Consider the following 27,110-nt stretch of genomic DNA (forward strand, 5'->3'; position numbering starts at 1 on the left):
GGGGGCGCCCGCGCCGCGGGGGCGGGGTCGCGGGCTGGCCCAAGATGGCGCGGGGTCAGCTGTGCCCGCCGATAGCGGCAGCGGTCTCCGCTTGAGCGCCCGGGGCGTCGGCGGGCCCTGCGCGATGGAGGGCGGCGACTTGGCCGCCGAGAGCATGGACACCCTGACTGAACTGGGAGACGAGCTCACCCTGGGCGACATCGACGGTAGGCGCCGCGAGGAAGGAGCGGAGGGTGGGGTGGAGATGGCGCGCGTGGGCTTCCCATGTATTGGTGGGAGTGCTTGGGTCTCCGCGCGCGGACCCGCGGCTGCTGGGGTAGGGGGGCGTGTGTGAGTGGTCCTTGGATCGTGCTTCTGGAGTGTTCAGCGTGGGTGCGCTTCCTACGCGGTACGGGCTGCCACGCGTGCGGGCGGGGATCCCCTGTCCTGGGTTGGGTACAGGCAGGGGCGCGGATCGCAGGGTAGGGCTCGCCTGGCGGGCGACCACGCATGTATCCCCTGCCACAGGAGCGCTTCAGAGCGACTTTCGTGGGGCTGCCCCAATCCAGGAGTCGAGGCCGTAGCCGCAGGAAGGCCGTGGGCATGTGGAGGTCCGAGCCGCCGAGCCCGGTGGCCGGCGCGGGAAGGGGCCAGGGAAAGTGCTGACCGGTGCCCCGCTGCTCCTGCCGCAGACCCGCGGGGCAAGCGGCGCTGCCCACGTTCCCCTCGTGTTCTCTCGTGGCTCTCTTAAAGTAGATGCTAAACGATGGCTGAAGCTGTGCCTCCACTAGTGTCGGTGGGAGGCCGAGCCTTCAAGCCATCCTGCATCGAAACAGCTCTAACTGCTTAAATTTCCCATTTTCCCTGTCATCCTAGAACTTTACTGGATTGCCGGCACAGCACAGACCTGTGAGAAAACCCCTGTTTTCCGCCGAAGTGCAGCAAAATGAAGCGCCTGCGTGTGACGCCTGTTTTATGTATATTTTTGGCGACACTAAGCATCTCCTGAAAACTCCATTTAAAATGACATTTCTTGGTGTGGTCTTGGTGCTGTAGGCTGGTGGAGATGAGCTGTTGCCTTGGCTGACTGCTCTGCTTGGCTGTAATCCCAAACAGAGCTTAGTTTTGGGGGTGTCCAAAATATCCTTGATTAGCAGCTGGGAGATAAAATTTTACCAGTACTTTTAGATTTCTAATTGACACTGATTTACCACATAGCTTGGGGCAAAATTTATACGCCTTTTTTTCTTTTGTCACAAAAGAAGAATGTACCTTGTGCACAGTTCACAGGCTTAGTTATTGCTCATAAAGTTTGATAGTGCAGATTGGAGGTGGTTGCTGTTGTTTAAGCACTACATAATGAGTTCTCAGGTTCCAGATGGAAACTGAAACGAACTGATGAACGCAGCAATGGCTCTGAACTGAGGTGTGCCCTGGGAGGTGTGATTCAGAGTGATGAGTAACTTAGGAAAACCAGCTTCACTTTCCACCTCCAGGGGTGGATTTTCTTGGGGAAGGCAGGGGGAAGATACATGACAATCATGCTTTTATTGTGCTCCAGCATGGATTTGTCTCAGGATTTGAAATTTTGCAAGGATATTCATTTGGTTTTTAAGTCCGCTTGTGGGCGTTTCTCTCCTATTCAGACTGAGGGGCTCCTTACTGCCTCTTGTGTGGATTTTGATTTTTTTGTGGTGGATGTGCTCTGGGATGTCAGTGCTCACTGGGTTCATACTTCAAGACAAGGCACAAGAGTGGCCAGGGCCCCCAGTGCTGAGTGCAAAGGCTCTACCATTTCCCCCAGCACAAGCTACTCCACCAGCCATGGGTATCTTCCTGCTGGCAGGGTACTGCTGGGTAACATCGGAGCGTGAGGTTTGAGTTGGTTGGAGATCGAAGCACATCAGGGTTTGGGACAGAGAGGTTGTTTCTGTTGAAGTTGGGATCTCTGATGCTGTTTCTCAGAGTACAGTGTCTCCAGGAGTGTGAGGAAGAGCAGCCTCTGTGGTGGAGAGCTGAGCCACCACTTGGAGAGGTAGCTGAAGCCCAGCCCTTGCCTTTCTGCTGGGTATTCAGGCCCTGGGCTGATGAAAGTGGTAGAAACCCTTGGTGGGCTCAGTTTTGGTTTTGTTGACAACCTTGTTGACATTTTTAGCCTTGGGTTGGGCTGGGATATTTTTTATTGCAGTAAGGTCACTCACTCAGCTTTGGGGCCTGAGACCTCTCTGGCACAGGGGGTGCAGGTGCTCTGGTGACACTGGGCTTATCACCAATGGCTCTAGAAGCACCTGAGGTTTCTCACAGTCAGTGTAGGTATTCTGATTTCTGGGTAGGCAAAGGTGTTCCAGAAAACAGAGACTTAGGTTTTGGCTGTTGGCTGTTTCTCTTGTTTTTAATTTTTTGTGTGCTGTTATTAAGAAAGCTCTTGAGTCCTTTAAAAGAGGTGAGTTTGATCCCCTGGCAGTCTTAATTCTTAAAAATTAAGCTTTAGACATTTTGCATTTAGTCAAAGTTAAGGTGTCATAAAGATGTGATTTAACTTGTGAGAGCAGGAGTAGTTTTTTAAATAAGATATTAAATCTGCTGCATTGAAGACAACATTCTTTAATGTTGTGCTTGAAATTTTGTTCTTATGCTGGAATTTACTCTTCCAGAGCAAATCTTATCCGATTTGTGTTTATTCTCTATTTGCAGTTGTGCTGTCTGATAGTGAAATAGCAATACCATCAAATGCAGAGTTTGGGAAGTAGTTTGGATTGTCACTTTTATCATGGTGAGGGTTGTTTGGGATGATCTTAGCTGAAGTCAGTTGGAATATGAAGAGCAGTTTAATATCTATCTAGATGTTGATCTTTAAACAGCCCTCCATGCTCTGCTGGTGTTTTGTGAAAGCCAGTTAAGGCAACACATTTAGAAAAATTAAACCTTTTATTCCACTATTGAAGAGCAGAGTCAAGGGTTTGGTCCAGCTGGTCTCCAAGGATGGCTGCTGCCTCATGTTGGAGGAACTGTGTCTCCCCACTTAGTGTCAGGTTAAGAACAGGTCAGGAGGTCACATCTCCTCCCAGGCTCCTCCCTCCAGTAGACTCTAGTTCTTGAGAGCTGTGGTCATGGCCAATGCTTAAATATGTATCGGTGTGGAGGGATTGCTGTCGAAAGGGAAGAGTAGCAGTATCACAGAAATACGTTGAAATGTGTTTTGAGGGAGCAAGAGGCTTGGAGGAGGATTAATTCTTTTGCTCTGTTTCAGACGAAGGAGCGTCAGACAAATTAATTGGATAATGTGTGGGTGGCATTTCAGAGAGCTGAGCAAATTAATAGCCCTCATTGCCAGAATATAATCCATGGAAACTTCTTGTCAAAAGTTTACTCCTTCAAACCTAGTTCGTAAATCACAGCAGTGGCATCCTTTGGAGTTTGTGAATGAGAAAGATCCTGTTGTAAGGAGCCATTTGCTATATTTTTTCCTATAAATCAGAAGTCGATTTTTTGCTTCCTAAAACCATATTTATTATTTTGTTATGATCTCTCTTAGGTTTGTGGCTCCCCTTTTTTCCTGTTTCCAGAAAAAAAAAATAGGACTTTCAGAAAACCATCAAAGAGCCAGTGCAGCATGGGCAGGTCCTGGAGTGGGGAAGAATGTCTGATTCCTCACACTACTGCCTGACAAAGATCAGGGAAAGCATTCATATGTCTTAAGGTGCCAAATTGGATTAGATGGAGGGAAGAGGAAGCTCTGCTTATGAACAATGATCTCTTGGTTGTGAAATGTTCACCTCTTGGGGGAAGGCCTATAGTGTTGCAGTAGGAGCCTCTTGATGTGGGTTCATAAAATCCTGGAGGAGGTGGGATGGAGAGAACCTCTTGTGCAGTGACTGCAGGCAGAAAACCAACAGAAAAAGTTATTCTGCTGTTTTAAACACGTGTGGATTTATCCTGCTACAGTTTTATAAAGTGATGTGTGCTTTCATGGTTTTTCTCCAATTTTTGTTATGCTTGTAAGTAAAATAAAGATAAGGTGTTCTTATCCTATCTCTTCCTTTTCCAGATACTCAGTGTGGCAGTACAGATAGGGGACCTGAAAGCTCTCAAAAGTTGGGTGGGAAAATGGTTAGTGCTGGAATTGTGGAGGTGCTTGGTGTCTGCCTTCTGCAAGGGTTAGACTGAAGGAGTAATGGAAAAAGACTCTAATATTTTAGATATATATTGGAGATGGCTTTAAGTTCTGGCCTGTGCTTGGATCTTGTTGTCTGGAAAAGTGTTGTGGGAGGGTCTTACTTTTTGCCCTGAACAGCAGCAGCAGTGCTGTGCTGCTGGCCACGTCCTGGTCTCTCTCTGGAGATGTTGTATTGGTGTGATGTGTTCTCTGAAGGTTTTGAAGGACCCAGAGCTCCCTTCTTTGCACGCACACCATAATTCCATGATGTAAATGGCAGGTGACAAAATATGCAGGCAACAAAGTAGCATTGAACAAATTTTCTTCTATTTTACAGAGATGCTGCAGTTTGTCAGTAACCAGGCAGGAGACTTTCCAGACCTGTTTTCGGATCCTTTGTGCAGCACCTTCCAGGGCAGCAGCAGCAGTGGGACTCTGGAGCCACAGTTGCAGCGGTCCTACAGCCAGGTGCAGCTCCAAACCTTCCCACCACCCCCTGCATCCCCCCAGCTCCAGAACCTGCCGGTGAAAGCAGCGCAGACGACACCTCCAGCCCCTCCACGCTCAGCCCCTGTCCTACAGCCACGGCCCTCAGTGCAACCTCAGCTCCAGCAGCAGACTGTCATGATTACACCAACATTCAGCTCTGCTTCCCAGACCAGGATTATCCAGCAGCCAGTCATCTACCAGAATGCAGCCACAAGCTTCCAAGGTAGTGCTTGCGGTGCTCAGGCTACAGGTGTGCCTGGTGCATGCAAGATTCCAGGGTGCTCATGCTGTGGATGTGCCTGGTGCACTTACAGTAAATGGCATCAGTGTTCAAACTCCAAGTGCATCCTCAGCCATGACAAGCCTGATGATTCTTTTCTTGTGACACTGCCTGTGGGGTGTCTCTTCTTCTACCTGCATGGCTTTGGAGTTGGGGAGCATGAGAAATTGTCAGGAATGAGATCTTAAGTGTTTCTGTGCGACCTCTGACCAAAAATATTGTCTTGCTTTTCTCCTCTGGCCTGGCCTTCTGCCCTATGGCTCTTGAGAAGTTTGAGAAAAGATGTTTGAAAACATCGTTGCTGGCAACCCTGTTCTTCCACTGATGGGTGCACTGGGCAGATCCAGTCTGTCCCACACAGCAGTCTGGAATGAAGGCACATTTTATCTACCAAACTCTGGAGCTCAGTACTTGCACTAAACAGAGACACCTGTAGGAATGTTTAGCGATCTTCCTTTGTGAATGCTGGATGACTTGATCCTCTTCAGTAGGTCTTGATTCTTTACATGACAGATAGGATCCTTCAGTCCACCAAGACCAGGGGGAATGGAAAAGTACAGGCTGGATGTCCTATATAATGCCACTGAATCAGAGTCCTGCACTATCAGACCAAAGGGTTTGGGCTCTATTTTCTCTTAGTTGATCCTCTGTGCCTCCTGGAAAGCTGCTATTATAGGTGCAGTGTCCTCTTGCAGAAGGTAGCAAAGCAACTGGAAGCTTCCCAACATATGGGATGTGGTAGATGAATACTGCCTACTGAGAAGGTCTGGGAAGGAGTGATTCTAGAAGCATTTCCAGGCTCTAGGAGAGAGATGTGTGTCTCTTGTCCATTTCTGACACCTCTTCCGCTTTTCAGTTCTCCAGCCTCAAGTCCAGAGCCTGGTGACATCCTCCCAGGTTCAGCCAGTTACGATCCAGCAGCAGGTGCAGACAGTGCAGGCCCAGCGAGTGCTGACACAGGCTGCCAATGGCACCATCCAGACCTTAACGCCAGCCACTGTCCAGACAGTTGCTGCACCACAGGTCCAGCAAGTTCCAGTAAGTAAAAGTGTAGAATGATGCAGGGATCCAGCAGAACAAGAAAATGCTTTTGTGGGTATGGTCCCCTGGCTTGCCTGGGGAGAAGTGGTGAAACTGCAGGGTTGGCAATCCTGGCTAGGATTGCTTCTGCACAAGTCTTTTTAAAACTGAGAGGTATTTCTAGCCAGTCTATGTCCCAGAAGCATTTTACTTCATGCAGGTCGTGTGAGAGTCCCTGTTGTGAGATGTGATGTGACTTCTGGGCAATGCTTGGCAACTGTTTTCAGTGAAACAGTAACTAAATGGAGTCTAAAATAATTTTTTAAACTTGGTACTGCCAAACCCAGTTGGAAAATTTACTTGAACAGGCTTTTTTTGACTTTTGCCTACTTTTTTGCATATCCATCACTTCTACCACATCTTAAAAGGACTGGTTGATACTGGAATGTGTTCTTCTAATTTTCTGTCGTGTTTGTTTTTTTAAATAGTTTTACTGTTAAAGCACCATGTGATTTTTTTTTCAGTCTTGTGCATCTTTGTATTAAAGAAAAATATTTGTCTATAAGACTCAGTATGACAAAATTTCTGTGGTTCAGTTGCACTATGCTATCTCTGTGTTCTCAGAGAATCAAAAAGGTATTTGAAAGAAATAAGAGCAAAATAACTCACAGTGGATTTTGATCTGCTTGGTGTTAAAGGTACAGATCCTTTCAGTGAAATTGCAGGGAGATATTACTGTGGTTGTTTGCCAAAGCTGACTGTCCTAGCTGTGTTAGACTGAATACTCAGTTAATGTAGAGAGCTAATTATAGGTGTTAACTGGAGAGGGGGAAGCAGCTTTTCCATCAGCTCTTTTGTGGTTTTACATACTTGTTTACTTCTGGTGACTGATTTGAAAACCACTCCTTGTGGTTCCTCTGCCCCATTCTATCCAGTGCTGTTCAGACTGTCTCCTGCTCACAGTTTGCATTGGGGCCGATGGAAAGCATCCAGGTGACGCAGGGTGCAATTCAAAGAAATACTCACCCTGCTCTTTTGCCAACCACTGAGTTGTAAAGCTGTTATAACTTTGTCAATGCCTACTTCTGGCTAATGAGATCAGCAGGGAAATATGTGTCTGCTCTCATCTTCACCTGTAACTCTTTTCAACCTAGGTTCTCGTCCAACCTCAGATCATAAAAACGGATTCCCTGGTATTGACAACCCTGAAAACAGAAGGCAGTCCTGTTATGGCTGCAGTACAGAACCCAGCACTGACAGCACTCACTGCTCCCATTCAGACCACAGCTCTGCAGGTACCCTATGGATGTCCTTCCATCCCTCTCCTCACTGATATTCTTAATGCAAGGAAGAGATTTGTGCTTTAGTGTTCTGCAGTGGCACAGACAAGAAGGGGTTTTGAGGGTTGTTGTATAAACGTCCAGGGCAAGTAATACCTGTTTCTGTCAAGGCTAAACACACAGACTGTACGGTTTGGCAGCCTTCCCATGGCCAGTAAGCAAAGACCAAGGGCACATTTCTGTTTAACTTTTTCCAGTAGTATAAGGAGAGGAATATGACCTAAAAACTCAGTCTAGCTTTTAACTTGAAGCCGAAAGCTAACTTGCTCAGAGTACCAGTGGAACTCCCTTTTGCCCCTCAGTAGTGTCTAATAGTAGTATATTAAATGTGACAACTAATTAAACGTCTTTTCAGAGAGCATTTGCAGGGAGAGCATTTGTTATGGAGGTGGCAATTGTGCTTCATGGCCTCCACTTCTAATCAAGTCATAGAAATTTATGCTCCCAAAGAAACATTTATTATGATCTTGTGTATTCTGAACAGATATCTTTGTATAAATATTTACTGGGGGAGATAAACTTTCAGTGTGGATCTAAATTTGGACTTACTTTGCAATAGCATAGTATGCTTCTTAGATACTTTCTAGCAGCTAGGCTAAAATCTTCAATTAATCTGCTTGCTTTTAGTTGATGTTTTCACACAGCTTAAGGCTTACAGGATTGTGTCTATCTGAGGCATGTTTGAACACATTGAAATTAGGTGGATATTAGCCAAGGAAAGTTATAAGACTTAAATTCATTTATTTGTCAAATTCCAATTTGAAGTGAGTCCAAATTAATTTTTGGTATCCCAATTAGAAGACTGTTTCAGAGTCAAAATAGTTTCTGAATTTGATTTTGACTAGTTTCTTCTTATGGCTAGCTGCTCTAGGCTAGTTATTATTATGTTTGTCTTTTGACAGAAGTAACTCTTACTCTCCATAGTTACTTGATTCCCTGATCCTTGGTGTACTTCAGAGAACACATATACCTTTCTAATTCTTGCTTTGCTGGTTTAAGCAGTCTAAACTTCCTTTCATTACAGCTGTAAGGAGCCCCTCTGTGCAACTGTTCTGATGGGATTCATCATATTTTATTGCTGAGTACATACTGCTTTAGTTTGCTGTAGATGGTCTGTCCTACATCTAGATGCCTGAGTCTGAGCTTTTCATTCTGCTATATATCACTCATTAGTCTTAGTTCCTTATATTAAGGCAGTTTTGTAGCTTATGAGGTTCTTTTTCTTCATTTAATCAAATTCAAATCAATTTGAACTGCATTCCTCAAGCCAAAGGTTGTCTTTCCATACTTGGATCCTTTCTAGCATTGTCATTACTAGTGTCATTGGAAGTAGTGTAGGCTGTTGCTGTTTTCGTGACTATTTGTCCAAAGAAAAGGTGGATTTGGACACTTGGAGTGTAAAGATTGTAGGAACAAGGATGAGCTTTAGTCCCTTTCTCTATTTAAGTGGATGAACAGAGTGTAGTATTGGGAGAAGTGTTGGTGCGCTTGGAGAACAAGAGATGTTCTTATTTCAGTGTGACCAGTGTGGGAGCCAGAGTGACAGATTTTTCCTGTGTTGCTGTGCCAATGCTTGTGCCAGCTAAGAAAGATGGAAGGAATTTGGCATCTCACATGTTTTCTGACCTGTACCAGCTTTTCCTGATTCATCTTTGTTTGCTCCTTCTTCTTTTGCCATCATAAACCCTACCTAAATTGGCTGATTGCTCTTGACACTTGTTATGCATGGTCTTTGTAGACCCTTGTTGGGAGCAATGGGGCCATTTTGACCACAATACCCGTGATGGTGGGACAAGAAAAGGTGCCTATCAAACAAGTTCCTGGGGGTGTCAAGCAACCTGAACCACCTAAAGAAGGAGAGAGGAGAACAACTCACAACATCATTGAAAAACGCTACCGGTCATCCATAAATGACAAAATCATTGAGCTGAAGGACCTTGTCATGGGGACAGATGCCAAGGTAAAGACGGGGAATAAGTGCAAATGTGGTGTCATAAATACTTTGTCTTCAGGTGCTCATTTGCTCTACCAGATGAAGCATTTGGGTACATGTAGTTGTTAGTAGCGTGCACATGTGTATTGGAGTGAGAATCACTTGTGTTCGATAATAGTATTCAGGAAGGCTCATCTGTAAAAATATTAATTTTACTATGCTGTTTCTTAAAAATAAGCTATACCTTATGCATTTGTTCTTATATTAGGTCTAACTTAAAATAGGCTCCCTAAGTAGAATATCCAAGTGGATGTTTTGATAACTCTGCCAAACCAGATCTTGCTTCAATTAAGTTTCCTCTCCTATGTGACTGCAGTAAGGATGAGGGTTTACAGAGCTTTTCAGTTTATTTTCTTTTGACATTGAGGTGTAAAAACTCCTGCTCACTCAAATATTAGAAGCTTTCTTGCACCACATATTCAGGGTTTGTTCCTAGGCACTTTAGCTCCTGCTGGTGAGGCAGGCAGTAGTATTCTTGATTGTAGTATTCTTGATGTAGTAGTATTCTTGATGCCTTCTGTGACTACTGCACAAATAATTGCACTAGTGAAGTCACCTCCTGTTGCTGGAAGTGGAAGCTTTTAAAAACATGAATAGTGTGCAGTGGCTTCATAGTACTTTTGGCTTGTGTTTAGAAGATAAACTTGCCCACTGCTGCTGGAAGCAAGGATTTGCATGGAGATGGCCAAGCAAGTAAGGCAAGGAGGGAACTTCTTATCTCAGAATTTAGTGATAATCAGGCAGCACCTGGTTCTATCCCAGAGTTGATCCACTTAATTTACAAACTGTGATGTTTTCAAAGAACTATTTCTGGCTGAAACCTAGGTGTGAACTCCATTGTAATTTGGATGTTAATCTGCTTCCATTGTACTGTTTTTAAAAGATCTTTGAGAGACCTCATCCTTGTGTATCTCTGATACATTGCCCACATAGCATGCTCTGCTAATGGTTCCTTTGCAGCTGCTGAGAGGTCCTTTATACCTTTTTCTTTCACCACATGATACAAAGGGTTGTGGTATTCCTACAGGCAGGAGTGATCCTTTGATAATTTTAATATAAACTGCTTTTTGCACTTTTAATTCCTTACAGATGCACAAGTCTGGAGTCCTGAGAAAAGCCATTGACTACATTAAATACCTGCAGCAGGCTAACCATAAGCTGAGGCACGAGAACATGGTTCTGAAGCTGGCTAACCAAAAAACCAGTAAGTTGTGGAGGCTCTGTAGTAGAGGGGAGGCAGTCAGCATGGATGTAGAATGTATCTTGCAGTTTCTTATCCTTGACAGAGGTTGTATTGGTAGTGGCCAGCATCACTGCAGATGATAGAGCCAATCGAAGACCTACTGACAGGAGTCAGGATGGAGAAGCGTGTACATAATGCACAAAATTCCAATTTTTTCAGAGCTGTTGAAGGGCATTGACCTGAGCAGTCTGGTTGACAATGATGTAGATCTGAAGATAGATGACTTCAACCAGAACGTGCTGCTGATGTCTCCTCCAGCCTCTGATTCAGGGTCCCAGGCTGGCTTCTCTCCATATTCCATTGATTCAGAGCCAGGAAGCCCACTCCTTGATGATGCAAAGGTATTTGTGACTTTAATTGTCAAATTCAAGGTATCTCCTTCAGGATATGAAAGAGCCAGAATTTAAATTCTTCTTGTTCTCAAGAGTGGAACCAGCAGACATCTGGCAAGCAGATTTGTAGGGCTTAGAGATCCTTTGTAAGGATGAGGAAGATGCATATGTGTATTTTATCTTTTAATTATTGAGACTGTTTCCTGAGCTATGTTACCTGAGCCGTACATTAGCTGCTGGAAGAACTGTGCTTTTCCTTCAGGCCCTGTACAATCTCTCTGGACTTACAGTGCATGTTTATTACCCAAGGAGCCCATTGCTTTTCAGGATATGTATGTCCAGTGAGTAAAGCAGAAGAATTTTGAAATGGATGATGACATCAGATGTGGTTAATGAGACCATAAGCAATCAGATTAACAAAACACTGTTAGCTGTATTTGGCCTATGAGTTTGTTTTGTGGATATCACAGAAGTGTGTTTTCTGGGAGATCCTCAAAAGAGTAAGGGCAGCAGAGGTTAATCCTAGCCTAACCCAGGGATAAAGTTACAGTTAGTACCAGAAATGACTGGACACAGAAGGAAGTTCAAGGCAGTCTTATCTTACTAAGCTAAGAAAAGCTTTACTGGAGTTCTTGCTCATCTGGAGCCCAAAAGCAAATTTATGCATGTTCTGTTTCTCCGTCTTCCCTACCCCTTCCTTGGCATAAACATTTTTTGTGCTCCATAATGGTAAGCATTGGTTTTTTTCTCCTTTTTCTCTCCATTCCTAATCCCTTAAAGGTTAAAGATGAGCCTGATTCTCCTCCTGTGGCGCTTGGTATGGTGGATCGCTCTCGAATACTCCTCTGCGCTCTCACATTCCTTTGTCTTTCCTTCAATCCACTGACATCCCTCCTGGATGCCCGCAGAACCCCTGAGTCCGACAGCCTGGTGCACCATGGCTCTGGCAGGAATGTGCTGACAATTGAATCAGGTAAAAAACTAGGATGATTTGGGCCCCAGAGGATGTCCGGCCTTAGGCGGTCTCCCTAAAACCCACCTGCAGCTGCAAAGGCTGCCAATCACGAGGTGGACCGTTGCTGTGGTTCAGCAGGATGGGTTTGTGTGTTCAGGGAGTTGTACAAGTTTTGTTTGATGGGTGGGGAGGGGCAGTAACTGCAGGGCAGGGCATGGAAGAAGAGCCGGCTTGGATGTGGCTCCAGTTCACATCTGGTGTTCTTCTTGCATAAAACCAGCCATGGCTCGTGTGGTGAGGTTGAGGTGGCACCTATCTGTAGCCCAGCAGTCTGGGCTTTTGGCACAGACCCTTAAGAAGTAGTTCAGGGTAAGGGGCATCCTCCTGTCTTCACCAGCCTTTGAGGCATATTCATTTTGTTTTTAAAGTAACTGACTGATTTTTGTTACTTAATCATAAAGTATTACTACATTGTTGCTATGGAACCTTGCAGCTGGCCTGTTGATACACTCATTCCATAAAATTCATAATTAAAAGTACAGCTTACGAGAGGGTAGGGGATGCTATAGGCATGCAGTTGTTTTCCTGGGTGGTAAATATGGTTCCTCAGTGTCACTTTGTAAATTTAACTAAGATTGGAAAATTATACTGGAGTATATATAAATTGAGTACCTGTGGGTGTGTCTTACAGAAAAATCAGAAGACATCTCTTGGAAAAAACTAAGTGCTGATTCATTTTCTTTTTATAATTGTAAAATAATCATTTAGTTGGGAATGTTGAGGGTTGGAATTTGGATGAAGAGGTGTTGGTGTATAGGTGTTTCCTGATTGAACTGCACTCTTTGCAAAAGCTGATTAAACATGTGGCAAGCATAGCAAAGCATCCTTCACAGTCCACACTCATGTTGCCAGGCGTTTGGTATCCAGGTTAGATTTTAATTTTGCCTTTTGGGATATCCATTGTAGATGCAGCTGGTTGGTTTGGTTGGATGATGCCCACCCTAGTCCTGTGGCTTGTGAATGGAGTGATTGTACTGAGCGTGTTCATAAGGCTCCTTGTGCATGGAGAGCCGGTGACCCGGCTTCACTCAAGGTCCTCGGTCACCTTCTGGAGGCACCGCAAGCAAGCGGACCTAGATTTGGCACGGGTAAAGTTGACTCGTCATTTTGCATCAAATGCATCTTTTAGATGGGATTGTGGGTAAATATTTCCCAATGAGGCAGTGGCTTGGCACTTGCAAGGCCATGGTGTTCCTTGAGTGGATCATCCTATGTGATTTCAGAGAAGCTGTTGCCAGGTTGTTCTGAGCAGATTACTGTCCTACTCAACCTAAGTTAGTGAGGCATGGAAGCAGTGGAAGAGGCTCCTAACTTCTGTCCTTGTTGCTAGCCACTGCATGTTGTATCAATTTTTCGCAGCAACATCTTGGGTTTTGTCCAGAATCTGACCTCTGCTGTGTCTGATTGTCTGCTGTCCTCTAGCCTCTTGGAAGTCCTCTTTGTTGTTGAAGAAACATTTGGCTTTTGATACGGGGACCCTGAAATTTCTATGGTGTTTGATAAGGCAGGAAGCTCTTTTCGTCTAGTGCTAATGTATCTCACAGGCAAGTGCAGGATCAGAACCATGTGTAGAAAGTATGTTTAAGGACAGATTTCAAGCTAGTGTAAACTGGTGTTACATTTTCAGTTTCTGTGTTGTTCCTGTGCTAAAGACCTTGTCCTGACTCACATGTCAGTTTGTCTTGCTCCAGTGCCAAGGAGGTCCTAAAGTGTCTCTAATAGTGATTTTTGTTGCTGAACCTTTCACTGTGTTACTTGCAGGGTGATTTTGCTGCAGCTGCATCAAACCTGCAGACTTGCCTGTCAGTACTCGGACGAGCACTGCCAGCTTCCCGCCTGGACTTGATCTGCAGTCTATCCTGGAATGTGATCCGCTATAGCCTGCAGAAGCTGGCACTGGTGCGATGGTTGCTGAAGAGGACTTCTCATCGGTGGCGGGCAAGGGAGGCCACTGCAGGATTTGAGGATGAGGCCAAGACCAGCGCTCGGGACGCAGCCCTAGCATATCACAAGCTCCATCAGCTCCACATAACAGGTGGGAGCAGAGGTGGCAGATCTGCTGTCTGGTTTTCCCAAATGAGGAGACTCAGAGCTGATCCTGGAGCATACAGGGAGAGCACTACGGCCTCTGTCCTCTGTGAGGGCTTGCTGTTAGAAATTAGCCTGACAAATTTTAAGAGCCACTTACTAAAACACAACAGGTTCATGAAATAAAAGAACTCTGTAAGAAAGCTGAAGCAACAGCAATGTAAGCTTCTCACGTCAACAGATTCTTCTTGTTCCTTTAGGATAGTAGCCCTGCAAATTATGGTAGTATTTAGTAGCTGGTACTACTGATTAAAAATTAACACTTTTCTTTCTCCTGCTGGTACAGGTAAACTTCCCTCCAGCTCAGCTTACTCAGGCTTGCACATGGCATTGTGTGCTGTGAATCTGGCTGAGTGTGCAGAGGAAAAAATCCCACCTAGCACAATGGCAGAAATCCACCTGACAGCTGCAGTTGGCTTGAAAACCCGCTGTGGAGGCAAGCTTGGTTTCCTAGCGGTGAGTTGTGTTATCTTTCCCGATCACATCCTCAAGCAGAGATCTAGGAAAGCCTGGAAGCTGGCATTGCTGTATCTTGGAGAGGGCATCTGCTAGCACTACAATTATAATATGACCTGCAATTATGATATGAGCTCTAATTACAATATGATCTTTTTCCTTGATGGTGCTGCTCTTTCCCTAGATACTGCTCTCAGTCTTGTCCCTTTCCTTTCACCAGAGCTACTTTCTAAGCCAGGCTCAAAGCCTGTGCAGCTCAGAGCGAAGTGCTATTCCTGACTCGTTGCGTTGGCTGTGCCACCCCCTGGGACAGAAGTTTTTTGTGGAGCGAAGCTGGACGGTGAAGTCTGCTGCGAAGGAGAGCCTGTACTGCACACAAAGGAATCCCGGTGAGAGACGCTCATTTCCCAAGTGTGTGGCATTCCCAGCACTTTGAGCTTGGCAGTCTCTCTACTCTTGTCTGGAACAAAAGCAGGTGTCCTGTTTGAGAGCGTGTTCTTTTATCCCCACCCTGCTTGTGGTTCTGATGGGTGAGGACATGAGGATCTGAGACATCTCCTCAGCCTGCAGGGTCTGGCTTGCCTTCCTTTGTATCCTGCACTGTGTCATACTGCTTGTCTCTTTATCTGCTGGAACACAATCAGGTGGCCCTGAATGTCTGGGGAGTGACTTTGGGATGACCAAGGTTTATCTGCTGCAGAGCAGTGTCCTCACTGTTTTGCTGAAAGGCTGAAGTGCCAGAGGGATCTTTGGCCAAGGGCTGCAGCTTTGCAAACAGATTGAAAGGATAAAAAAGCACTAAAAACTTAGTCTCTAAATCATGTCATTAGTTTCTTGAGGATTTCCCTCTACTATTCTTCTTCATGCTCTTTCCTACATTTTGATTTTTCTTTCTGAGTGTATTGGGAGGTGTCTGCGGTGATATGCAAGTTAAATGGTTTGGTTTATACTTCTCTAGCGGATCCCATTGCACAAGTCCACCAGGCATTCTGTGAGAACCTGCTAGAGCGAGCAGTGGATTCACTTGTGAAACCTCAGACTAGGGAAGAGGTAGCGGGACAAGAGGAGGAGTCGTCATGGTGAGTGTATGTGGCCCACTGGGCACTGCTGACCACAGCAGCAGGCTCTGAGGCAGATCTTGTAACCACTGACCAAGTGCTCTGTGGCAAACTGGGTGGTTAGTCCTTGTTAAAGGCTTGGAATGACAACACTAGTCTGACCACTCCAGTTTATTAGCAGAGCAAGCTCTGCTTCTTTGTATTAAAACCTCTCAAGTCAAAGGTGAACCTGGGTGTGGTGGGGATTTCTGATGTTAGCTGGGGTAATACTGGTTGATTGCTCAACTAAATGGATGGCACTTTCTCTGCTGAGACAAGGTTTAATGTTCAGGAGGACTAAAATTAGCATGCACATACCTATTCTATAGACTAGGACATATGTCCAGGGCTTTTAGGGCGTGAAGGTCTGGCATGTCAGAGAATGAACCCACCAGCTTGCTACTTTGTGCATGAGTGTTTTTCTGACAGAGTGTGACATTTACCCACAGTAAAGAATTAAACAGATGTGTGGCAAGAGGAGAAAAGATGATGTCAAACATAATTGTCATTGTCTCTAAGCTCTGACCAAATGAAAGAGGAAAATAGGTTGGAAACAGCAGCTTTTTGTATTAAACCATGTCCAACTTTCTCCTGGATTCCATGGGAAGCGGGACCCCAGCCTTTGCTAGTAATTCAGCACTGTTTCTAGCTGATCTCCAGATATGCTGGTGCCAGGCAAATGTTACATACATATATGGGAAGCTCTGTAAGGATCCTGTCCCCAGAAAGTGTGAGTAAAAACCTCAGATGTAAAGATAACCCGGTTTCCCTATCTGTGTAGGAAAAATACTGTACCTTTAGCTTTGGGTGTTTTCTCAGTCTTGTCTGTTTCCTAGCAGAGAAGGAGCAACAGTTTGGTTTAATTGCTTGCAGTCAGATGCTGCTGTTGAAAGAGGGTAGGAGATTTGTATAAAGGAGGTGGATTGTCACTATACTTATGGGAGTCCTGTCTCCTCATGGGAAGGACTAGATTTAGTAAAATAGCAAGCTTTTTTGTCCCACTCTAGGGGTGGGAGCTCAAGATCTTCATCTGTAGCATGTCCCAGTAAATTAGGTCATTGTTGCATATGCTATTTTCTCTGACCAGTGCTGAGAACATGCTGTCACTTCCATTCATACATATTTGCATATATGCAAATAATCAGAGAAGCATAGTTCAGCCTCTTCTAGAGGCAATAATGGAAAAGGAGCCTGTAATCAACTTGTAACACATGTCTATGTTTGAGGTGAGACTTGAGGTTAAATCTAGTTCTGTGCTGGTGGTCATGAAAGGGGAGATATGAAGCTGTTCCTCTCGAAGCATAGCTCTGCACTTCTACTTATGGGGTGGTCTTTTCAGTCCAGCAGTGTTGTGTTACTTGTAGAGCTTGAACTTTCTGTGGGCTTAATGGGTCAGCACTGTTTAAACACGACTTGTGAACGAGAAAGTGCCTTGGTATCTTCTGTTTGACAGCATAGCAAAGATCTGCCTTGTTCCTTGTTTCAGTGAATTCTCGGGTGCCATGGAGTACCTGAAATTGCTCAACTCTTTCTTGGACTCAATGGGAAGTGGAGCCCCACCCTTTGCCAGCAATTCTGTACTCAAGTCTGCCCTGGGTAAGTCTGGCAGAACTGAAGCTCTTTCAGATTTTGGATCTACTGCCAATACAAATTCCCTCTCCCTACCACCTCTCAAGCTCTAGTCAAGGAGAAATGCAGTCCTTGGAGTGATACCTGATTGCATGCCAGTGCAATTGCACCACAGCTTAGACTGGAAGAAAGTGATTAAGAAGGCTTATAAATTTGGTTTTGTGTTCCAATGCTGAATGCCCAGCCAGGGACTGCTGCGATTTGTATTGTTGGGCAATATTTTATTTCAAATCTGAACGCTGTGCTCTCACCTGAGAGCTTGCTCCTAGTAATGCAAAGCGAGAGGAAGGTGGAGCATATAAACAAATAGCAGCATTGCAGTTGAAGTACAGGAAGGGGTTTTTTTCACTTAATTACCTATTGAACTGCGTTGCTCCTGCTTGCACAGTGGCTGTCAGATATAGTCCTCAATCTCCAGAAACCTGCAGCCTCTGCTCAGCCTCAGCCTATAAGCTGTGGGCATATATTGGGAGGTGCTTGTTTTGGTCTCTTGGTGTGTATTTAGTGGGACAGCAAGGGCTGCAGAATCCCTCTGAGCCATGCACTCATCTGGGGTGGGTTGGTAACAGGCTGCTGGAGTATTTGTTTTGCTTGTTGTTGGTACTGACAGCACCTGGGAACTCACTGGGATGCTGGTGCAGCTTTAGACATAGACTAACTGCTGTACCTAAAATAAATAGAGCAAACATAGTAGGAAAACAAAATAATTATTTTTTTTAAAGGGAAGTCTGTGTTTGGGTCAGTATTGCCATAGAACTGAAAAGCAGGTTAGAATAGCAGAACACATGGCCTTTGGCCCGAAGTAGGCTCTGGGAAGTTTTTGAGAGGTTGTTAGATAATGAAGGAAGTTATATAGGAAACCTGATGTACTGTCTTGATGGTGATTAGTGCCAATCATGAGTGTATATATGAGTGGAGTTGTTATTTTGGGGTGGTGAGTGGAGATCATTGTCAGGAAGGAAGTCAGCAGATTTCTAGACAAGTTGGTGGGATACATTCTTGCTGACAAGATACAAACATGCCATCCAGAACTCTGCTTGCAGTCAGATGTAGAGTGCTTGCATGCTGCCAAGTTTCTTAGTGTTCTTACAGCATGTTTCAGCATTCACATGGATGGCTGTGTTCCTGTGGGATCAGTTTGGGCTCATTAGCATCAATCCCAGCAGAAGGCATTGGCAAGGCCCTGTGATACCGTTCGAATTCTCCAAGTGTGAGGGAGCCGCATATGCTCTCTTGGGCTGCAGCTGCTGGTTCTGTTTTGCAGGTCCTGACATGGTGTGCCGATGGTGGTCAGCAGCCGTGGCTATGGCAGTCGCTTGGCTCAGAGGGGATGATGCAGCTGTGAGGTCACATTTTGCAGAAGTGGAGCGCGTGCCAAAGTCCCTGGAGATGTCAGAGTCCGTAGGCCTCATACACTTTTCAAACTCCTGCTCCTTCTAAACAGGAGTGACTCCTTCCCCTAATGCTGTCCTGTAGGGTCACACCTGCCTGTGCTCTGGAGCTGCATGTCTCTTGTGCTCTGCAAGTGGCAGTGTGCTCAGCAGTTCATGCGTAGGTCAAGGCTTGCAGACTAATAGTAAAGCTTTGCACTGGAAGTTACAGTCATAGTTGCTTCTTTAGGGATGTCTTTTGGCTTTGTTCTAATAGTACGGTGTCCCATCTTCCAAAATCAAACAAAACTCACATGATGATGGAAAGGATGGTGTCACCATCTCTTTCTTTTGCAGTAAAGAATCTTTGCGAGCTTTCTCTCATTTCTCTGTGCTATCTGTGTAGGTGAGGAGCAATTGCCATCTTTTTTCTCTCTAAGGAGTGATGATATCTCTTGAAGGTGGGAGAGTGAAAGCTGATGCTGTGGCAGCATGACATGGTGTTGCTTGAAAGCAATCTGCTTTCTCTTTCAGGAATGCACTGGTGAAAGCTACCTTCTACATGTGTAAAGCCATGCAGGCCTCTCTGTCTGGGAAGGCAGATGGACAGCAGAGCACCCTGGGTCACTGTGAGAGGGCCAGCAGTCACTTGTGGAACAGTCTCAACATGAGCAGTGGTGTGTCCAGCACTGTCCTCAACAATGTAAGCATTATAAGCCCCAGGATAACACATGTTCTGTCTTGGTTGTAAGGTTGGTCTTGCTGCAGCTGTGTCACTTCCCTATTGTAGCTGTATTGTCCATTCACTCTGTGTATCTTGAGATTAGAGGGGAGAGTTCTTCCCTATCCTTGAAAAGGGCATTGCCATTGTTCTGTTTCTGCTGTATGGGGAAGCAGAGTTGCAAGTACAGTGTCGTATCCCTGGGCACAGTGTCAGCTCTTGCTCCTCTTGTGCCAATAGCTGTCACCCCTTTCTGGTGCTTTGACTAGTTTGAATTTGGTCCTGCATAAATGGAAAGTATCCATCTCTCCTCCAGGTCAAGTTGGTGATACCTGTAAAACAGGGCATCACTAAGGCGAGTCTGCTCTGTTTCAGGCCACACTCATGAATGTTTGAATCATCTGATACGGAAGTGTGACTATGCTGTGCTACTCCTGAGTTTGTGTGGGGCTTGTTTCTCTTTTTTCCAGGATTACATAAAACTGGAGCTTCCCTCCATGGCATATGGGACGTGTTTCGGGTCCCTTTCGTCGTTGCTTGGTGGCAGCTGTAGTGCATTGTAGTTGCATTGCATGTTGTGGCAGTGACTGTGCAATGTTTCTGCAGTGCAGCACAGAGGCACTCTCTGTTCAGCAGCACAGGCTGAGAGCCTTCCCATAGCCGGGAGCAGTGCTAGGGGGCAGCAGCAGATGGGGAAAAGAGGTTTGGCAGATGCTGTTGGCTGTGCCAAGACTGCCTCTTTTTTCTCTGCAGGTAGCATGGCTGTCTTTGCTGTTTCCCACTAGTCAGCATCACTGTTTGGGCAGGAAAGCCTTTGCACTAGGCTGTGTTTCCGTGGGTTCAGTTTGTATTTTTTAGCATTGATCCCAGTGAAAGGTGCAGGTAAGGGCATGTAGCATTGATGCAATGTGCCTTTGGCACATGTTTCCTTGAAATCTTGGTGAAGGGATGCCACTTGAGCAAAATGCAAAGGCCTGCTCCTTTTGATGTGTTGTGGTAGGGTGACACAGCAGGGAGGGCAGGGGAGGCCCCCATGTGGGCAGGAGGTGCTGTGTCTGTCTTCCTATGAGCTGTGTCAGTAGCCATGTAGCTTGTTACTCACCCAATGCTGTGTGTTACTAAACATGTGTGCCCAGGCATCTTGGCTCTTGCAGATGATCCAGCTGCTGGCCTGTGACTTGTTGCTCTCCCTCCGCACCAGCCTGTGGCAGAAGCAGGCGAACGCCAGCCAGGCGCTGGGTGAGACCTACCACGCCTCAGCGCCCGAACTGACGGGCTTCCAGCGCGACCTTGGCAGCCTGCGCAAGCTGGCCCACAGCTTCAGACCCGCCTACCGCAAGGTGATGGCTTGCCTCTTCTGCCTGCTTCACCTCCAGCTTACCTATAGCCCTTCTGGTGGTGACAGGAAGCTGGTGCCCTTGGAAACATAGTGTGTATGCAAGCTTGTGTGGTTTGGATACTTGGAGTGGGATGCTCTTTGACTACCAGCCTCCATACTTTCTGTTGGTGGGTGATGAGGGAGGCTCGCATAGGAGTTCAGTGTGTAAGATGTTTTCTGCATAGAAAACCATTAGTACATGTGTATTGGGCAATACCATGGCATCCTGTCTGTTAAGGTGGCTTCAGACTGGGTCTGTTCCTGTGGGGGAGTGTGGAAGGAAGCTTCCTCAGCTGTGCTGGCTCTGTTAAGTAGTTGGAGGGTCAGATGCCTTGTGCATCTGTAGAGCCCCAAGTGCTTTTCTGGGCATTTACCCACTTCTGTTCAGTTCCCCTAGTCCTAACCCTCTGCAGAGGAAGTAGAGTCTAATACTTGGACACGGAGTTGTCTTGGTATTGTCCAAATTCTGGATTTCAGTATTTGAAGCTGTTACCAAAACACTGCACTAGCAGCATAGGTTGAGAGTCCTGCCTGCACCACAGTGCCAAAGTTTGCTCTCAGATTTTTCTACCCTGTTCCCTGCTCTCAATCCTCCCCCTTTCCAGGCCACCTACAGTTAGGTGTCAATTTTCCCCCCTTCCTCATGATTGTCCTGACCTGCAAATTTCCCAGAGACAGGTGGAAAGATGAGGGAGGAGCGTGGAAATGGGTCTCTGTTTTTGTCAAGGTGTCAGTGCTCTGCTCTTGAAATGTGGTGACTGAGGATGACAGTGCAACCACAGCATTGTCCCTGTGCCAGCCCACCTCTCATCTTCCATCCTTCCTTCCCTTCCAGGTCTTCCTCCATGAGGCCACTGTGCGCTTGATGGCAGGTGCCAGCCCTACCCGCACCCACCAGCTGCTGGAGCACAGCTTGAGGCGACGCACACCCCAGAGCAGCAAACAAGGTCAGCCCTGGGGCTCAGGCAGCGACCCACTGCCTGTGGGGCTCGGAGGGGGCAGCGCTTGGGCAAGGTGTGGGGCCATAGATACAACCTGAAGTGTCTTCTGTGTCAGGATAATGAGCTCCCATCAGCCTGTGGCTCAAGACAATGCTTCTGCGGTGTTCTCTACAAGCCAGCTAACATGAGCTGCCAGCCCTGGGCTGGAAGTATTGGTGAACTGACTGGAAAACATTTGCCTTCATGAAGCTACATGTGCACAAAACTTGGCAGTGTGGGGTTTGGAGCAGTCAGTGCAAAGGCAGAAGCTGGGAATTCTAAAGGGAAGAGCTAAAAGATGAAGGATGTAAGGGAATGGGCAAATATGCATGCCAATGTTGGGATGAGCCCTAGGAAGTGAACTGAAAGGGACTGTCTCTGTAGAAAACAGGACAGTTCCTACCTGACTCTAGCTCAGACTTTTCTCCTCTCCTAGCCTAAAGGCCCTCAGGGTGCCTCCCACTCTTGGTTCAGCCAGGGAACGTCAGCCAGAGAAGCCTGTGCTTGGTGGTGGAAGTTGAGGGCCTGTGTGGTGGGATTTTCTCATGCAGGTGATAGCTCTGTTCCAAGTTTTCTTTCTTTACTGTTTGCCCATAGGTGAACTGGACACGTTGCCAGGCCAAAGGGAGCGAGCCACAGCCATCCTGTTGGCCTGTCGCCATCTCCCCCTCTCCTTCCTGTCCTCGCCAGGCCAGCGAGCGGTGCTGCTGGCCGAGGCCGCCCGCACCCTGGAGAAAGTTGGGGACAAGCGCTCCTGGAATGACTGCCAGCAGATGATTGTCAAGCTCAGTGGGGGCACAGCCATTGCTGCCTCCTAATGCCGGCACGGGTTCCCTTTGTGCAAAGACAGCCTGCTTGAGCATCAGCCTGGACTTCCCTTCTGGAGCTTAGAAAAAGTGCTAGTTTAGGGCTGTGCTGGTGGGATCAGGATGGCATGGGAGAGGGGGGGAGGGTTTTGGGTTTGATTTTTTTCTAAACTTGCCCCAGGTTTAGCTTTACTAGTCTCCTTGCTTGTTTTCAGGCACTGCAGCAGCAATCTGTCTAGTTGCGGTTTTTGTTACTATGCCTGGGGCTGTTGAGAATCACTGCCCCAACACAAAGCACCCATACCTGCTTGGGAGAGAACCCCCACAAGCCCGCAGCATAGAGAAGTGGCACATCCCATGTCTGTCCTCAGGGGTATTTTGTTACCTTTCCAAACACCGCTGCAGAAAAGAGATCTCTGGGGAGGGCACAGGATCTGTTCAAGCCTTGTCCCATGGGGCTGCTGGAGCCTAAGGCTGTTCCCAAAAGAGAGGGGAAGGCACCAGCTTTCTTTGGGTTGTATATCAGGAAACTGCAGCCCCCTAGACCCAACTTACGTAGGTGCTCTGGGAGTATCGCTTGGGGCCAGTACTGCCTGGAAAACTTCTCTACGGTTTTTATAGTTTTTTAATAGAAATGGTCATGGCTTTACAAAAATATGGGGAACAATGAAGCAGATTTTCCTTCCCTTCTGCTTCATGCGTCTTTTCCTGTGATAACTGCCTCTGGTTTTCAGCAGGGGGTGAGTTTGTAGCAGCCTGCAACAAGCAGAGCCTGGTAGAAGACCTTGGCATACCTGGTCATCTGGTGTTGGGTGGCAGCAGAGGTGGGTATGCTGTGCCCTGCATGAAGGATGACTGCTTCTGTGGTGCCTTTTTATTGATGTGGAAACAACTTTTAGAAATAGTTTTTTTATTTTACTCAACTCCCAGTCCCAGATCTTGTCTTCAGGTGTTTCTCCTTCTCCAACTGCTCCACAGTTCCTGCAGGATTTGGGAGGCACTGGTTCAGGGTGCAAGTCTCCTAGCTTTGTTACAGTTGCTATTCTGAGCAGTTTGACTTGCAGGTGTTGAATTGCCTGTGACTTTGCGGGAGTAAGAAGTGGATTTGGGACAGTGAGAGAACGGTTCGCCCTCTTTCTGCCTTTCCTGTTTCATCTCTCCAAAGGGGTGCAGAGTGGTTGCCCTCTCACATGTGCATATGTGGAAACCAGGCTTTGGCAAGTGGGCATTGGTGTTTGTCCATGTATACAGCCAGCATGTTCTCCATGTTGGCAGCTCAAAGCATTTAGATGTAGGCAGTCATCCAAACCCATCCTGTCCCAATCAAGCCTGTACTGCCCAACTCCTGCAAACTTGGACTGTTTTGCAAGAAGCTTTTAGACATATCCAGCTCTTGCAGAAAGGCATGAGCTCCTTCAAAATGAGATAGAAAAGACAGAGGCTTGTGGTTTCCCTTTCCACAGGGTCTTTTGGCATCTGGGAGGACCATTTCATGTGCTACAGTGATTGAACACAGGTAATGCTAGTCCTGGAGTTGCCCAGCTTCAAGAAGATAGAAACTGGGGCCGAGAGAAACTCATCTCCCAGCAAAGCCTGTTGCCAGTGATTGTGGTGTGTAGCTGTGGACAAAAGTGTGGGGACCAGAAGGTGTTTACCTCCCTCCCTGACTTTATTTGGGGAATAGCTGGTGGACCAGCTGCAATGGCTGGTACTGTCCTACTGGCTGGGGTATTCCTTGCTTCCTGGAGACAGTGGTTGGAGGGGCAGCTCATTGTTTGAGAGAAAGAGGTTGCTCTCAAGAGTGTCTGATCAGTGTAGGGGAGCTCTGGTGGCAGCAACTTTGGCTTTGAGGAGGTACCCTAAGTATGCAGAACAGCTCTTGATTGGTCATTTCCAAGTTCCCTAGCTTTTCAGTGATCCTATTTCGAGAGGTAGGTTGCCTCTTCCTGATTTTTTTTCTCTTCCACGGCTCTCATGCTGTCTTCCTTGTCATGGAGTTATTTTCCTAAAATACTTGCCTGTGGCAAGAAACTCCTTGCCTGTGGCAACCTCTTGAGTTATCTTGCATTTCTCCAGGTCTGCGTGTAGCACATGGACAGTTCTGTGCTTTAGTAAAATGAGAGATAAGGCTTTGGGAAAGCAGTGATGCTGAGGTTTCACTTTGTCACTAATGGTAGTCTGAACCCTGGGGGCTGGGCAAGGAGCTACGAGAAGCAGGTAGTGAATAGCATGAAGCACTGAGAGTCCTAGCATGGCTGTTATGTCTCTGCCACCTCCAGCGAGAGAGATCTTTGTCCTGGTTTTTTTTCTGAAAATTTGCTATCTGTCCCTACAACTTTTTTTATATGTGTGTGTATATACTGTAACTTTTTGGTTTGTGAGTGGGAGGAAATTATTTTATGGATTATGTGAAGAAAGTTTGTTTATCCGCAAACATAGTGGAGTTCAGAGTAGGGATGCTTTGTGATATGAGGTTCAACTGGTGGTGGAGAAGTTCCCCAGGGAACATATCTGCTATCTGAAAGCCCTGTTCCAGGGCTTCTGAACATCTGTTACGTAATAAAGATGAATGTTACTACTACCTCCCACCTGCCCTCTTTCTCTTAGCTCTATTCATCCCACCCAGCAAGTTGCTCTTAAGCAGAGGTGAGCTTCAAAAGGCCTTTAGAGACATAAAACGCACAGGCACCTTGGGAAGTTGTCAGTCCTTTGTCCAGATAACCTAGAGAACAGAACAGGATGGCTTGCAATGAAAGTCCATCAGTGGAGCAAGTGTGGTGTCTCCATGCACCTCTGGGAGCAACTCAAGAGGATGATGGCTTGAACAGAGCCAAGTAAGGTGGAGCTGGGCTAGAAGCCTGCAATTTTAGGACCTTCTCTATGGGAGGAAGGCTGTTACCTGGCCTTGCTTTAGAACAATGTCCTTTTGCTCCATCTCTTTCTCTGCTCCCCCTGGTAAAACTCTGTCAGAACCATTAAACTTCAGACAGAGGAGTAAACTTCAGACAGAGGAGATACGGTTTTTGTGCAGCTGCTTGAAAGGTTTTGCAGTTGACCCTGGAAGCTGTGTTCCCACCATGTCCCCCATCATGGGGGCTTCCCCAGGCCCTGTGGGGGAGTGGGCTTTGTGCCATGCTGCCCTGGGGGAAGGTTTTGTGAGCAGTGTGAAGTTCCCCAGCCAAATCATACCAAGGCCATACAGTTTAATGTGGTATTTATTGATAAGGTGGAGGGTGGAGCATTGGGGAAGGGAAGAGGCTTGGGAGGGAAAGGGGTTGCTCAGACTTTGCTGGCAGCATAGGGGCAATGCTTTGAGTCAATTGCTCTTCCCCATGCCTAGTCAGAGGAGCCGGGTGTGGGTTGCCTGGCCCCAGCAAGATCTACTCCCAATCTGTCCAGCATTGGCCCCCATCCCCTGAGCAGGGTATGGCTCTGCCAATGTGTCTCCGGCTCAGCCTCTTCAGGGGATGGGTTGAGAAAGCCTGAAACTTGTTGCCTGGATGAGTTCCCAGTGCCTCCTCGATGGTGAAGTGCAGCTGAACGTCCTCATCCCTGGGGCTGGGAAGGATGGCATGTCTCCCTTTCCAGCCAGCATCGCAGTTTGTGTAAGTCCTGTGATGCTCTCCTCCGGTGGGCTGCCCCATGACAGCTACTGCCACGTAAGGGGGCAGCCTCAGTCCTCTATGGCACAGGCCATCAGACAGTGACCTCAGTCTTGCTTTTGGTGGCGAGATGGTGGGGTTTCTGCCCATACGAGGTGGAGGGGCCAAAGGCCTCGGGTGGTCCCTCAGGGCGCAGGGGAGCCAGGCCCGGACGGCGGGGGCCACGATGGGGGCCCCTCTCCCAGGCCCCTGGGAAGGCCAGACCCCCTGGCACCTTGGGGCCCTTGGCCTTGGGCAGGGGGCAGCCCTCGGCCAGCACTGACGTCTCAGCTGGGAAGGTCAGTGTGCTGGCAGGCGATGGCTCCAGCCCCCTGAACCGCCTGTAGAAGTCCTCAGTGGCACTCTCTGTGGGGACAAGTGTGCAGTGTCACCCCTCCAGGGACAGTCCCTTCTGCTGGCACGGGGAGACTAGGGAGGGTGCAGTGGTGGAGAAGGCTGGAATGGGCTTGTAGGAGAGATTCTGAGTGCTGATTGGCTGGGGGGCATATTGGCAATGAACTGGCTGGGTAGTGCTTTTGGGAGATCCTGGGGAACCGATTGCTGGGCAGTGTGTCCATGTGGATCCTGAACCCTGATGGGCTAGGCAGTGCTTCAGGTCTGTGTGGGATCCTGGGTGCTAGTTGACTGGAAAGCGTAGTGGATCTGTGGGGGACCCCAGGCACTGACTGGCTGGGCAGCACAGCAGTCTGGTGGAGCGGTGGAGGAGCTGCAGAATTTCTACTATAAGCAGCCACCCTAGGAGTATTTGGAAACTGGGATGCTTGTGCTGCCTGTGCCCCTTTGTGAGCCCTGTGCCCCTCCCTCACTTGGTTTTTTTGCCCCCAGCCACCATCCCACCCCACATGGCACTCACCTCCAACCTTTAGGGTGGTGTAGGAAGTGTAGTCCGGGGCTGACAGGGCCAGGCTGCTAGCCAGTGGCAGGCGCTTGCTGTGGCTATGGGGCCGCCCCAGTGAGGGGGCAATGGCCACTGCGTTGTTCAAGGGTAGTTTGTCTGGAGGGGCAAAGATGGGTGGGGACTCAGCAGTAGGCTGTGCCCTCCCACTGCCTTTATTCAGTCAAGGGAACTTACTTTT

General features: G+C 47.3%; 2 protein-coding genes across 7 annotated transcripts in view; one reads left to right on the forward strand and one right to left on the reverse strand.

The window, feature by feature from the left end:
* On the forward strand, positions 1-24,953 carry SREBF2 (sterol regulatory element binding transcription factor 2). Of its 5 annotated transcripts, none has more exons than XR_010080212.1 (20): positions 3-206; positions 4,473-4,847; positions 5,761-5,942; positions 7,079-7,219; positions 9,003-9,224; positions 10,347-10,461; positions 10,660-10,841; positions 11,613-11,805; positions 12,754-12,935; positions 13,609-13,882; positions 14,222-14,391; positions 14,612-14,780; positions 15,350-15,470; positions 16,975-17,084; positions 18,382-18,514; positions 19,022-19,190; positions 20,345-20,548; positions 21,422-21,533; positions 22,164-23,196; positions 23,836-24,953. XR_010080212.1 is itself a non-coding variant. In XM_063396043.1 (20 exons), the coding sequence occupies exons 3-20, from the start codon at positions 4,475-4,477 to the stop codon at positions 22,382-22,384; spliced, it is 3,273 nt and encodes a 1,090-aa protein (XP_063252113.1). In that variant the 5' UTR covers positions 71-206; positions 856-956; positions 4,473-4,474; the 3' UTR covers positions 22,385-24,953. The 5 variants fall into 5 exon arrangements, 4 of the variants coding, with proteins under 4 accessions (XP_063252111.1, XP_063252110.1, XP_063252112.1 ...); XM_063396043.1 differs by adding an exon at positions 856-956 and having other exon boundaries at positions 71-206; positions 22,164-24,953; XM_063396041.1 differs by having other exon boundaries at positions 1-206; positions 18,382-18,508; positions 22,164-24,953.
* Positions 24,102-27,110, reverse strand: part of SHISA8 (shisa family member 8) — a 10,920-nt gene continuing 7,911 nt past the window's right edge. Inside the window, exons 3-4 of one of the 2 annotated variants that reach the window (XM_063396047.1) lie at positions 26,888-27,028; positions 24,102-26,379 (exon numbers count right to left, since the gene is read on the reverse strand). In XM_063396047.1, the coding sequence (XP_063252117.1) occupies positions 26,069-26,379; positions 26,888-27,028 (452 nt within the window). In that variant the 3' untranslated portion in view covers positions 24,102-26,068. Of the gene's footprint in view, positions 27,029-27,110 lie in introns of both variants that reach the window. The other variant, XM_063396046.1, reaches the window with a different exon arrangement.

This window comes from Prinia subflava, chromosome 4, assembly GCF_021018805.1.
Source record: "Prinia subflava isolate CZ2003 ecotype Zambia chromosome 4, Cam_Psub_1.2, whole genome shotgun sequence".
Classification (NCBI taxonomy): Eukaryota; Metazoa; Chordata; class Aves; order Passeriformes; family Cisticolidae; genus Prinia; species Prinia subflava.

Excerpts from the sequence above, each read along its gene's own strand:
- SREBF2 (XM_063396040.1), top strand. The coding sequence starts at position 125 with ATGGAGGGCGGCGACTTGGCCGCCGAGAGCATGGACACCCTGACTGAA. Across the intron at positions 5,943-7,078 it reads CACAGGTCCAGCAAGTTCCA|GTTCTCGTCCAACCTCAGAT; the intron begins GTAAGTAAAAGT and ends TTTTCAACCTAG. Across the intron at positions 15,471-16,974 it reads CAAGAGGAGGAGTCGTCATG|TGAATTCTCGGGTGCCATGG; the intron begins GTGAGTGTATGT and ends TCCTTGTTTCAG.